Genomic DNA, 12,724 nt, shown 5'->3' with positions numbered 1-12,724 from the left:
TAAAAACTTGATTTTGAGCCGTCAGCTTCCCTACAATCTACCAATCTATGATGTTATTTATCAGGCGCTTTTATCCAAAGAGAATAAGTGTTGAATACGTTGAGTCCTGTTGGGACGTAAGTGCAGGTTTTTTTGTTGTTGTTTTTTTTTTGTTTTTTTTAATAATAATACTCCAGAAAACAATCTTGTAGCTCCCTTCTACTTCAAAAACCATTTGTTCTGAAGTTTAAAACCAATTTGTGGATTATAAGTTTTGTTTTCATATTTACTACACTCATTTTGTGCCTTTTTTAGTCATTTTTTGCCTTTTTTTAGTCATTTTGTGTCATTTTGTGCCTTTTTTTAGTCATTTTGTCTTTTTTTTAGTCATTTTGTGTCTTTTTTTAGTCATTTTGTGTCCCTTTTGGCCATTTTGTGCCTATTTTTAGTAATTTTGTGTCTTTTTTTGTCATTTTGTGTCATTTTGTGCCTTTTTTTAGTCATTTTGTGTCCTTTTTGGTAATTTGGTGCCTATTTTTGGTAATTTTGTGTCTTTTTTTGTCATTTTGTGTCATTTTGTGCCTTTTTTTAGTCATTTTGTCTTTTTTTTTTGTCATTTTGTGTCTTTTTTTTTGTCATTTTGTGTCCTCTTTAGTCATTTGTGTCCCTTTTGGTTATTTTGTGTCTCTTTTAGTCCTTTAGTCCAACATAAAATGTGATTTTGAATCTTTTTTTACTTTCTAAACACTTTCATGCTCAATAAAGAATGTTAAATGTGTCAAATGTGACCAAAGGTGTCAAATCTACCATATAAGAGGGTTCCATCCAGTTCTATCATTTGATACTAAATCTATTTGAGCTTGTCTCCAGTTTTACTTGGTATATCATCATCAAACTGAAACTGGCCTCATGGAGTTTACAGCCAGAACTTTAGAGGTAAATGTACAGTAGGGCTCCACGCTGCTTTGTTTTCTAGTCTGATGGAGGCAACAAGTCTGGATTATTTGGAGACTTTGGACACTCGGAGTCATTTCTAGTCATTTTGTGTCGTTTTTGGTAATTTTGTGTCTTTTTGTGTGTCTTTTTTGGTAATTTGGTGTCCTTTTTTAAGTCATTTTGTGTCTTTTTTTTAGTGATTTTGTGTCTTTTTTTTTGTAATTTTGTGTCATCTGTGGGGTTTTTTTGGTCATTCTGTCTTCTCATTTTGTGTCCTTTTTGGTCATTTTGTGTCTTTTTCAGTCATTTTGTGTCTTTTTCAGTCATTTTGTGTCTTTTCAGGTGATTTTGTGTCTTTTTTTAAGTCATTGTGTGTATTTTTTTTAGTCATTTTGTGTCTTTTTAGGTGATTTTGTGTCTTTTTTTAGTCATTGTGTGTATTTTTTTAGTCATTTTGTGTCTTTTTAGGTGATTTTGTGTCTTTTTTTTAGTCATTTTGTGTCTTTTTTTGTCATTTTGTGTATTTTTTTAGTCATTTTGTGTCTTTTTAGGTGATTTTGTGTCTTTTTTTTAGTCATTTTGTGTCTTTTTTTAGTCATTTTGTGTCTTTTTGTGTGTCTTTTTTGGTCATTTTGAGTCTTTTTTAGTCCTTTAGTCCAACATAAAATGTAAATTTTAGTAGTATGGCTCCACGCTGCTTTGTTTTCTAGTCTGGATGGAGTCAACAAGTCTTCTGGAGACTCTAGAGGGTTAAATTAGTCAGAGTAACTAAACTGATGGACTCTGTGTGTTGTTCCTCTCCTTGTCCTGTCCATGGAGAGGCTCCAGGTCTATATTTATAGACGATAATCTCTTGAAGACGACCACATTGTCCCACACAACAGACTCTCCAGCAGGTGTTGTGGTCTATTCCTGGAGCGTTCTCCTCCTCTTACAGAGCGGGGGATCTCCAGGAACTTTAGCAGGCTTATGTTTCAAAGACAAGGGGCTCGGACCACCACGGGGTCTTAAGGCGCCCTTGAAGCGGCTCCTGTTGTCTCTGAACCAGGATCAGAGACAGAGTCCCTCCTGGATGCTTCAGGTGGTTTACAGGAAGCCTCCAGGACTTAGAGGAGCAGGAAGGAGGCCTGCTGGTCAGATCATATTAATAACTGAAGGTTATGCAGCAGATAATGGTGCTGGTGATGTAAGAGTCCTTGAGTCGGACTCAAAGGATTCATTATGATGACTGGGGACATGAAATATTTAATATTTAATGAAGCGTTTATACAAAAGCTGAGATCAACTCATGACGTCTCTGTTCTCACAGGCTTTTTACACTGTGAGGAGCTGAGAGGAGGTGGGGAGGAGAAACCTGTGTTAAATGTTAAAAAGTGGCTTTAACTTGTTGATAGATTAAGTGTGAGGGAAGCTGATTGTTATTTCATCTTTTTGTTTCAAGTTTTATTTTTTTCAAACCTTGGAAATCTCCCCTAACAGACTTAGATTCCCAGAACCCTTTGAGTGCTCCGAGTGCGAGATGTGAAAAAACTTTAGGATATGCTGAAAAAATAAAAAATCCCCCATTGAACAAGACAATATTTAAATTCTGATGCCAAAAATATGATTGACATCCCCTCAAACCCCTGGAAAGCCACTAATTAAGTATTTCCAACTTCCAATTTTAGGGAAAACCCTGTTTTATTAAAAAAACTACAACTCCCTAGACCTCTCTTCAGTACTTATGTTGACATCAGCACACTTGTTGTAGTTCTTCCGTATTAGGGTTGTGAAAACCTATTTCTACCCAATATATCGAATATCACACACTGTCTAATAAATAATTATACTGTATGTATATTATCTATGCTAAAAAAAGACAACAATGTTTGTTTAATGAAGATATTTTAACTAAAACAGGAGAGCAGAGTCGGGGCCATTTACAGTGAAGCGCGATTCAATGAGACCGCACAGCACATCCGCGAGGATAGGACCACATCCGCTATGATCGCGGTAGATTACAAAATAAAACAGATTTCAAAATAAAACACAGCGGATCATCTTTTTCTGGCGAGATCTTCACCACAGAGTGATTATGTACATTCACTGAGTGAATATTTAGAAAATAAAACATATTTCTCGCTAGAAATGTGATCAAAATCCATTTTTATGCAGAAACTAAGTCAAAATACTGATTTTTTTCACTAAAAATGAGAGAACTGTCCGCCATGTTTTTTGTTCTGACCGCCGGGACCTTGAAAGTCACGTGACTTGGAACAAACCAATAGGAAAAAATATTAACTTGCATTGTAGTGAAATCCGTGTAAGTTTCACGGAAATTTGAGTGATTCCGTGGCTATTCCACGGATTTTGAGTTAAGCGAATCCGTGGCTAATTCACGGATTCCTGTGAGACCAGGTTGAAAATAAACCTACATATTTACTGATGTTATTGTAGGTAAACTTGTTAAGTTGCTTAGATGAAAATATAATTATGTTTGGGGTAAAACGAATCACACAATTCAAAAGAAGAAATGTGTTAAAAAATGAATGTTTGGACTTTTGTTTTGGGGAAATGTTATAAATGTATTCTGCCTGAACATCGAAACTTTATCCTCAGAAGTTTCCTCTGAAGACAAACACACACCCTGGTCCGTCAGGGAGCAACAAGACCTGCAGCCACACACACACACACACACACACACACACACACACACACACACAGGAAGCAGCAGGCTGTGGAGATGAGAAGGAGCTGTAACTCTCTGGAGGTGAAGCCTCTCTGGGCTGCCTGCAGCACCGCCTGCAGCACACACACACACACACACACGCACAGCAGTGGGCCTGTGTGTGTGTGTGTGTGTGTGTGTGTGTGTGTGTGTTCACATGTGTGTGTGCATTCAAATGTGCACCATCATCATTATGCATGAGAATTTGCACACGCCGTGCAGCGCTGCACTGCAAAAAGTCACCTTCCAAAAACAAGAAAAAAGTATAAAAATGAGGTGTATTTAGCTTAAAAATATCAAAATTATCTGCAAATTATAAAATGTGTCTTGTCAAGACTTTCCAAAACCAGTAAAAATATCTAATCTAATGAACCACAAATACCTTAGAATTAGTGTATTCTGACTGATAACTAGTGCATCTCAGTAACAAGCTGTAATATCTGATTTAGATCATCAAGGACCAAAACACTGAAAACAAGTCAAACAGTCCAACATTTTGTGTCATTTTTTAGACATTTTATGTCTTTTTGGGGTCATTTTGTGTCTTTTTTTAGTCATTTGTCTGTTTTTTAGCTATTTTGTGTCTTCATTTTGGTCATTTTGTTTCTGTTTTTGGTCATTTTGTGTCTTTTTAAGCTATTTTTTGTCTTTTTTGGTCATTTTGTGTCTTTTTTTAGTAATGTTGTGTTTTTTTGTCTCTTGTAAGTCTTGTAAGTGTTGGTGAAGCAGCTTTGTAACTGTTGATATTCTAGTTTCCAGCATGTATTTACTCAGTATAGGTGATAAAATCTCAGTAACAAGCTGTAATATCTGATTTAGATCATTAAGGACCAAAACACTGAAAACAAGTCAAACAGTCTAAAATAAAAACTGCTGACTAAGAAGAACTATCTGATCAGACATTAATAAGCAGATATCCCCTTGATATAATATTGATCTGAGATATTTAATCTGATTCAGAGTTCAGTTTCTGCAACATATCTCCAGATCAGATAAGGATATATAAATAATAATAATGCTAATAATAATAATAACTGGTGGTTACCATGGCAGCGGGCGCGGCGCTCTCCCACTCGGCCTCGGCCAGCTTCTCTCTGATTGGCTGCAGCTCGTCTGGGTGGGAGGACGGGGACGCCGTCTCCTTCGGGACGTCCCGCTCCTCGCCGGGCCACGCCCCCGCCTCCAGCACCTCCTCCTCCTCAGACGGAGGCTGGAAGGGAGGAGTCGATCGCATGGAAGACATCATTCTGGAGAGGAGGAGGAGAGGAGGAGACGGGGTTAATGAGGAGGAGAAGAGGAGGAGGAGGAGGAGCAGGAGGAGGAGGAGGAGGAGGAGGAGGAGGAGGAGGAGGAGGAGGAGCAGGAGGAGGAGGAGGAGAGGAGGAGGAGGAGGAGGAGGAGGAGCAGGAGGTCTCAGGTGACCCGTGATGATCAGTTGAAAGTGAAGATAACAAAATGAAACTGGAACTAAAACTTTCCAGGAAACTTTTCTGCAGTGAATCTCGTTTCTATTTTTAAAGTTTCTATTTTAAAACAGACTCTTTTAAAAAAGGCCTAAACAACCTTTGTTTTTAGAAAAGCCTTTTATTAAATATATCTTTGTGCTTTGGCCTTTGAACCTGTTTTTAATCTTGTTGTACTCTGTAGCACCTTGAGATTGCTTTTAACAATGAAACGTGCTTTACAAATAACATTTATTATTATTATTATTATTATTATTATTATTATTATTATAAAAGTGTAATATTTTAGAACATAAAGTGTGGAAAAGTCTCTCACAGTCAACACATTCTGTAAAACACAGATTAAAAAAAAAGTTTGACGCTGTGAAAAATGTAAATAAAAACAGAATGCATCAAATTCATTTTTACAATAAAGAAAAGTTTCTCAGTTTGAGCATTAATTATGTTATCTATCTGTATTTAGTTGAATGGTGCAAAAGATGTGCAAATTATTGCATTTTGTCCCAACTTTTTTGAAATTGGGGTTTTACTTCAGTACTTCAAAGTACATTTTATATTTAATGCATATTTTCTCACTGTACAGTTCACTATTTACAATTACTAAAACAAATTATTTAATATTTACTGACATTATTGTGAGTTTGCGTCTTAATTTTCATAGATTTCTCAAATACATGTTAGTGTCTTTACTGGATTTTTATTTACTTTTTGTTTTGTTTTTAGTGCTTTAATTTCACAAAAGTGTCTTTAAATAATAATAATACATTTTATTTTTAAAGTGCTTTAAAAGCTACTCAAAAACACTTTAAATATAATTTAAAAAAAGGAAGAAACAGTGTAAAAAAAGCAGCTTCAGGAGAGTTTATATTAAAACTACTGAGAACAAAATGTGTATAAGTAGTTTTTATCCTAATAAAGTTTTAAACTGGCTGCATATGTTGAGAGTTTGTTGCTGATATGAAATGATGACAGATGGATTTATAATGATCTCAGATGCTTCAGACTTCTGATGCATGAAGATTAATCAACTGTTTCCAGCTGCTTTAATGTAAATCACCAATCAGTCCAACAGGAGCAGAATCACAGAATCTGATCTGAAGATCTGAAATAAAAACACAGACGTGGAAACTCCAGAAGGCTTCATTCACAGACACCACCTTATTTAACACGCACAGAGATGAAATTATAACTCACAGGCAGTTTGAATTACATACATTTATATTTTTTTGCTTTTATCGGACGGACTGAGCAGCTCACACACACACACACACACACACACTGCCATAATCTATTAATATATTAACTCTTTGGAGTTTGGGGCTATTTTGTCAGTTTTTGACTCCTTTTTTTCATTCTGCCTGTAGAAAGGAGTCAAAAAGTGTTCACCATGACGTGTTGGTATCATTGTTACAGCACAACTTCACCTAAATGACCTGACTATTATTTTTTTCATTTTGACTTACTGGATCAATATTTTCAACACAAAAACACACACAATATTACAAAAACACACATAAAAATCATATATAATAAAAAAATAAAAAACCCAACATAAAAACTCACTTAAAACGCACAAAACACACCGAAAACACACAAAAAATGACAAAAAACACACAGAAAACACACAGAAAAACACACGAAAAATGACAAAAAACACGTAAAAACACACACAAAAACACACAAAAACGACAAAAAACGCACATTAAAACACACAAAAATGACAAAAAACACATAAAAACACACAACCCCTCCCCCATAAAACACACAAAAACACACACAAAAACACACAAAAACGACAAAAAACACACACAAAAACACACAAAAATGACAAAAAACACATAAAAACACACAACCCCTCCCCCATAAAACACACAAAAACACACAAAAACTGACAAATAACACACATAAAAAACACACACAAAACGACAAAAAACGCACATAAAAACACACAAAAATTACAAAAAACACATAAAAACACACAACCCCTCCCCCATAAAACACACAAAAACGACAAAAAACGCACATAAAAACACACAAAAATGACAAAAAAACACATAAAAACACACAACCCCTCCCCCATAAAACACACAAAAACACAATTGACAAAAATGACACAAAAAAAAACATTAAAGACAAAATATTGCATTAAAAATGTTGAATGCAAACAGCAAAATTTGAAAAAACCTGCAAAATCCTACACTTGGTTGAGGTGTTTTTTACCTTTGCTGAACAAGGGTTGATGCATTAAATTGGACGTGGAAACTTCTAAAAAAGCTGCCAGCTGCTTGGTTTTTATGTTGCAGCGTCATGAAGAAGTCGTGCTGCGGTGCCTTCATGGACTCCAGAGAGTTAGTTTATTAATGTATTAATGTATTAATCTGTGGAGCAGCATCGAGGCCATCATCACCTCAGAGCTGCAGACGTTCTGCTACTGACTTTCACTGGAAAATCAGAATCAAAACCTTTTCCCTGCAGCTCTTCAGGCTGGAAGAGTCATTAACTAATACATCATTTACAGTAATCACTGCTCAGTACAGAGACCACTCACTGGACACCCGATAACACTCCAACAATTCCACAGAGGAAAACACACACACACACACACACACACACACACACACACAAAAACGACAGGTGATACACTGTAAAAAATGTCTGTAGATTTTAGGGTGAAAAACTGCTAAACCATGAGTTGAACACAGCAAATAGAGAAGAGTTGAATTCTTGGTGTTAAACTATACATACAGTAGTAGAGTTAATTATACTCTGGATAGAGTTAATCCATTATAATTAACTCTCAGAGTGTAAAAAGGACGCGTCACTAAATCAAACCTGTAAGTGTAAATGTAAAATAATATATAATATTTATATGTTTAATATTAACTCCGAACTTCTTGCTCTAAACTCTGATCCTGTATTTCACACCTCAAGTGTTGTTTTTGGAGTTAAAATTTAACGCCAAAAAGAGTCAAATTTACACTAACTCAGTGTAAAGGTACCAACACTGGAAAAAGTGTTAAATTAACACTCTGAGGTGTTAAGATCAACTCTTACTGTGTTCATTTGGCTGATTTTATTGTGTAAAAGACGTAAAATGATAAATGGCTTCATTCAGTTTCAGTAACAATGAAACACTGTAAGTCACACCTGTCAAGGTTTGGATTTGAAAATAAGGGAAATGTTCCTCCAGTATTTTCTCCAGGAGCCCTGACATTTTCAGACAGGTGTACAATAAAAGCTAAAATCACCACTTATAAACTACAGCGTCACTACTTCCTGAACTTCAGCTCCTTTGTTTCCTGTTTGCCATTATTGGACAAACTGATTCATGCAGGTGTGTCTGAACAATAATAATCAGACTCACCTGATTAATCAGGTAGTCAGAAAAAAAATGTTTGTAGAAATGACAGTAAAACTGTCAGATTGCATGAGAAACAGGGTGTAAAATAAAAAATTGCATATCACCGTAGTAGACACTTTTAATTACCACTTTTAATTACCGTAAAACAAGTAATAACAATAATAGTAATAATAATAATAGTAGTGGTAATAATAATAATAATAATAATAATAATAATAATAATAATAATAATAATAATAATAATAGTAAATAGTACAAAACTTTTGAAAAACGGTAGAAAACAGACAGTATTACTGTAAAAATATGAAATAAAGGGACTTTTCAGTCTAAACTACAGGTTTTGCTGACATTACATTTAAATTTACGGTAGAAATCCACTCACTGTAATTTTGCTTCTGGTATTTTACCGTAAATTAATTAAACAGATACAGTCCCAGCAGAAATGACAGTTTTTCTTCTGATTCCTGCAACTGCACACACACACACACACACACACACACACACACACACACACACACACCCAGCCTGTGTGAGTGAAACAGATTGCCAGTGTGTGTTAGCGGTCAGTAAATCAGGCGGCTGGGAGGTTCAGCCTCCTGCTGCCCTTAGACGTAAATCTGACCCTCAGCATCGTCTGAAGGAGAACGCTGCTCAGGGAACACGTGGAACAGGAAGATACTTCATTTAGAGGAGGAGGTGATCAGAGAAGGAGGTGAACAGATGGAGTAAATGTGCATCATTTAACCCTCTGGAGTCTACAAAAACCCTCTTATATGTTAGATTTGACACATTTGGTCACATTTCCAACATTTAAAATTCTTTATTGAGCATGATAGTGTTTTGAAAGTAAAAAAAAGATTCAAAATCACATTTTATGTTGGATTAAAGGACTAAAAAAGACACAAAATGACAAAAAAAGACACAAAATGATCAAAAAAGACACAAAATGACCAAAAAAGACACAAAATGACAAAAAAAAGACACAAAATGACCAAAAAAGAAACTAAAGACAAAAATAGACACAAAATGACCAAAAAAGACACAAAATGACTAAAAAAAAATACACAAAATGACTAAAAAAAGACACAAAATGACCAAAAAAAGACACAAAATGCTAAAAAAAAAGACACAAAATGACTAAAAAAAGACAGAAATGACTAAAAACAACACAGAATGACCAAAAAAGACACAAAATGACTAAAAAAAGACAGAAAATGACTAAAAAAGACACAAAATGACAAAAAAAAGACACAAAAAGACACAAAATGACTTTAAAAAAGCCACAAAATGACCCAAATTGTTCCTCTAAACACAAAGAGCCAAATCAAACAGAGTCCCACTAGAATAAAACCAGAGTTGATGACAGGATCACACACAATCACAAGATCACATTTATGTTGGTTTTTCTTTGTTTCTTTTTGGTTCTAAATGTTGATCCAGTAAGTCAGAATAAAAAATCTATTATTATTATTATCAGGTCATATAGGTGAAAAATATACCAACATGGTATTTAAACATGTTTTAAGGTGAATACAGGCAGGATGGAAGGAGTCAGACATGGAGGAAACAGAACAAAACTACACAGAGTTAACTGGAGCAGCTGATCTCCATGTTAGTGGTTCTGGCTGCTGTAAAGTGACTCTTGCATGTCGTCTTTTACGACTTCAGTCAGCTTCAGCTCTCTCTGTCTGCAGGTGAAACGGTCAGATCGCGTCGCAGCAGGAAAACTGACACTCACTCAACTCTGACCTGAAGAATTTAAAGCCCCGTTAATAGTAAACTACCGTAAATTACATCACTTTGTTATTTGGAAAACAACTGCAACACAAATTCATTCTAATTTTACCAAAAACTAAACCTGATCTCTTCTTTGGGTCTCTGGTTACTGTTACTCTGTTCAAAAAGGATAAAAAATAAAGATTATTCTGCCATCAGCTCACTGGGAGTCGGTCCACATCAAAGCAATTAATATTCATATACAAACAAATGTCTAAAATGACAAAGAGCTCTTAAAGGCACACCCAGAGATCAGAGCTGGGAGATATATTTATTTAAACAGCATGTGATGATTTCCACAACTGCCCAACATTTTGCATTGAAGTGAATGGGACAGCCGGAAGAAAATGAGTGAAAAAGAACAATAATTGGAGATTTTTAAACGTCTACTTCTCCGGCATAATTTCACCTAGAGACTCCATTTAAACTTTAAACAGTAGACACAAGTCTTGTGTGTCGGTGTATTAATCCACGTTTCGATAGGTCATATAGTTTTTTATCAATCCCTGTTCAATGACCATGATCATTTTTGGAGAAATTCTGAGATTATAATGGGTGTGTATTGCACGGAATGTTCGTGTCACAGTGTGTGACATCATCGCCAGAGTGTAGAGGGAGAGAAAAAACTGTCAAAAAATAAATTTGAAAACTGCGCTCCAGGCCGCAAATTCCACTCTACAGAAATAATTTATACATAGAAACGTAGGAAAATTAGTCTTCTCCCTCACAATCCTCTGGTAAAGCTGTCAGAGTTATAGTTTGGGCGTAGGACGCACAGATGATCCACCAACACCACCAACAGCCTCATTGGCTCCCATATTAAAAACGCAGGAAGATTTCTGTAGAAAAGCATATTTAACAGTTTTTCAGATCACTCTAACAAAGCTATTTCTTCATTTCTCTTCATAAAAAAACATATGTAGACGTTCAGGAAGAACTCAGGACGCTCAAAGTGAAGTCGGATCAATGATAGGTATTATGGTTTTGCCAAAAATGCTTTCTGTTCGAGGCCAGAAATTCCAGTCTGTCCACCTCTGGCCGCGGAACATTCTACAGCTGCAGTTAATTCTGTTGATTGCTCTGCTCTGATTGGTCGACCCCAACGCCTTTGATGCTTTGATGTGATTACAGTTACAGATACACACACACACACGCTTCACACACAGGTAACTCATGGAAAGTAAAAAAAAGCCATAAAAGAATAAAAATGGTTGTTAAGACGCATGACTCTGCAGCTCCTCTCAGCACTAAGCAACATTTGTCACACAAGTTTGTTTTTTTTAAAACTAAAAGCTCTTAAACCAACTCTCCATTCTCGCGGCAGCACCAATCAGCAGTCAGACACTCAGAGAATATCTGGAGGAGAAACTGGATCTGAAGAGAGGAATATTCTCCTGAATGTGAGCTTGAGTGACAACAAGTGGTGAACTAATCCTCCTGAAGTCTAGTTTATTTATCTTACAGTCGGCTCATCCTGAACCTCCGGCTGATTAGAATACACCTTAAAAAATGTCTGTAGATTTTACGGTGAAAAACTGCTAAACCATGACAGTAAAAGACGTAAAATGATAAATGGGTTAATTCAGTTTCAGTAGCAATGAAACACCGTAAATATATATATCAGCCAAAACTGTATTTTAATTTTTTTTTAAATACATTACATATTTACAAGCCATCATTTTTGCATTTATATTTTAAAGTACTTTTTCTCACTGTTAAATGTACTAAACACCATATCTCTAACAGAAATATACTGTAATATTTAATGGTAAAATCCTTAATTCATGCATCATTTTTAAAGTATTTTCTTGTCAATTATATGGCAGAACAGCGTTTCTTTTGATGGAAAAACATTTTATTTTTTACGGTAGAATATGGAATAAAATGGCAATCTTAAACGTGAAATCAACAGTGCTAATATCATTTTACCGCAATATTACAAAAAGTTGCACCGTATTTATTACGGTAAGGTTCTGGCAACCACAGCTGCCAGTTTTTTACCGTAAAAACAACATTTTTTTTTACAGTGTAGTGTCAAAGGTTTAAATGTCTGCACACCTTCATTATTCTATGAGAGGAGAGGAGAAGAGGAGCCAGCAGGAGAAGAGGAGCAGCTCCTGGTATATTTAGCTGATAATACTGCTGCTGCTGTGTTAATGGGAGCTCCAGACTGGGTTTCTTGGAACTGGAGTCTCATATGGCCAGGAATGAAGCCCCTCCCCCCCGCGGACACTGATATGGTATCATCCTGCAGCAGCGTGCTGGTGAGCACGCCACAGGGCCGGCTGTGATTGGCCGAGCAGGGGAACTGAGTCCTGGTCATCACTTCAGTCTGTTTACAGGATTCATTGTTCCACTAACAGCTTCTACTAACTCTGCTGTCCCCCAATGGCCCCCACCTTGATATGAAAGTTTAATGTGAGTTTTATATGAATGGCACTTTAATGTGTTGTGTGTGGAAGGTCCCTTTAATTACTGTTTTTGGGTCATTTTGTGTCTTTT

General features: G+C 35.9%; 1 protein-coding gene across 1 annotated transcript in view; it reads right to left on the bottom strand.

Annotated features, from left to right (window-relative positions):
- LOC131973745 (transcription factor SOX-6-like) overlaps positions 1-12,724 on the bottom strand; it is a 215,551-nt gene that overhangs the window by 133,936 nt on the left and 68,891 nt on the right. The window contains exon 3 of the mRNA XM_059335806.1: positions 4,668-4,869. Coding sequence (XP_059191789.1) covers positions 4,668-4,868 — 201 coding nt within the window. The 5' untranslated portion in view covers position 4,869. The remainder of the gene's footprint in view (positions 1-4,667; positions 4,870-12,724) is intronic.

This window comes from Centropristis striata, chromosome 6 (genome assembly GCF_030273125.1).
Source record: "Centropristis striata isolate RG_2023a ecotype Rhode Island chromosome 6, C.striata_1.0, whole genome shotgun sequence".
Classification (NCBI taxonomy): Eukaryota; Metazoa; Chordata; class Actinopteri; order Perciformes; family Serranidae; genus Centropristis; species Centropristis striata.
The sequence above is the reverse complement of the archived record's forward strand: the minus strand, read 5'-3'. Positions and strand labels throughout refer to the sequence as shown.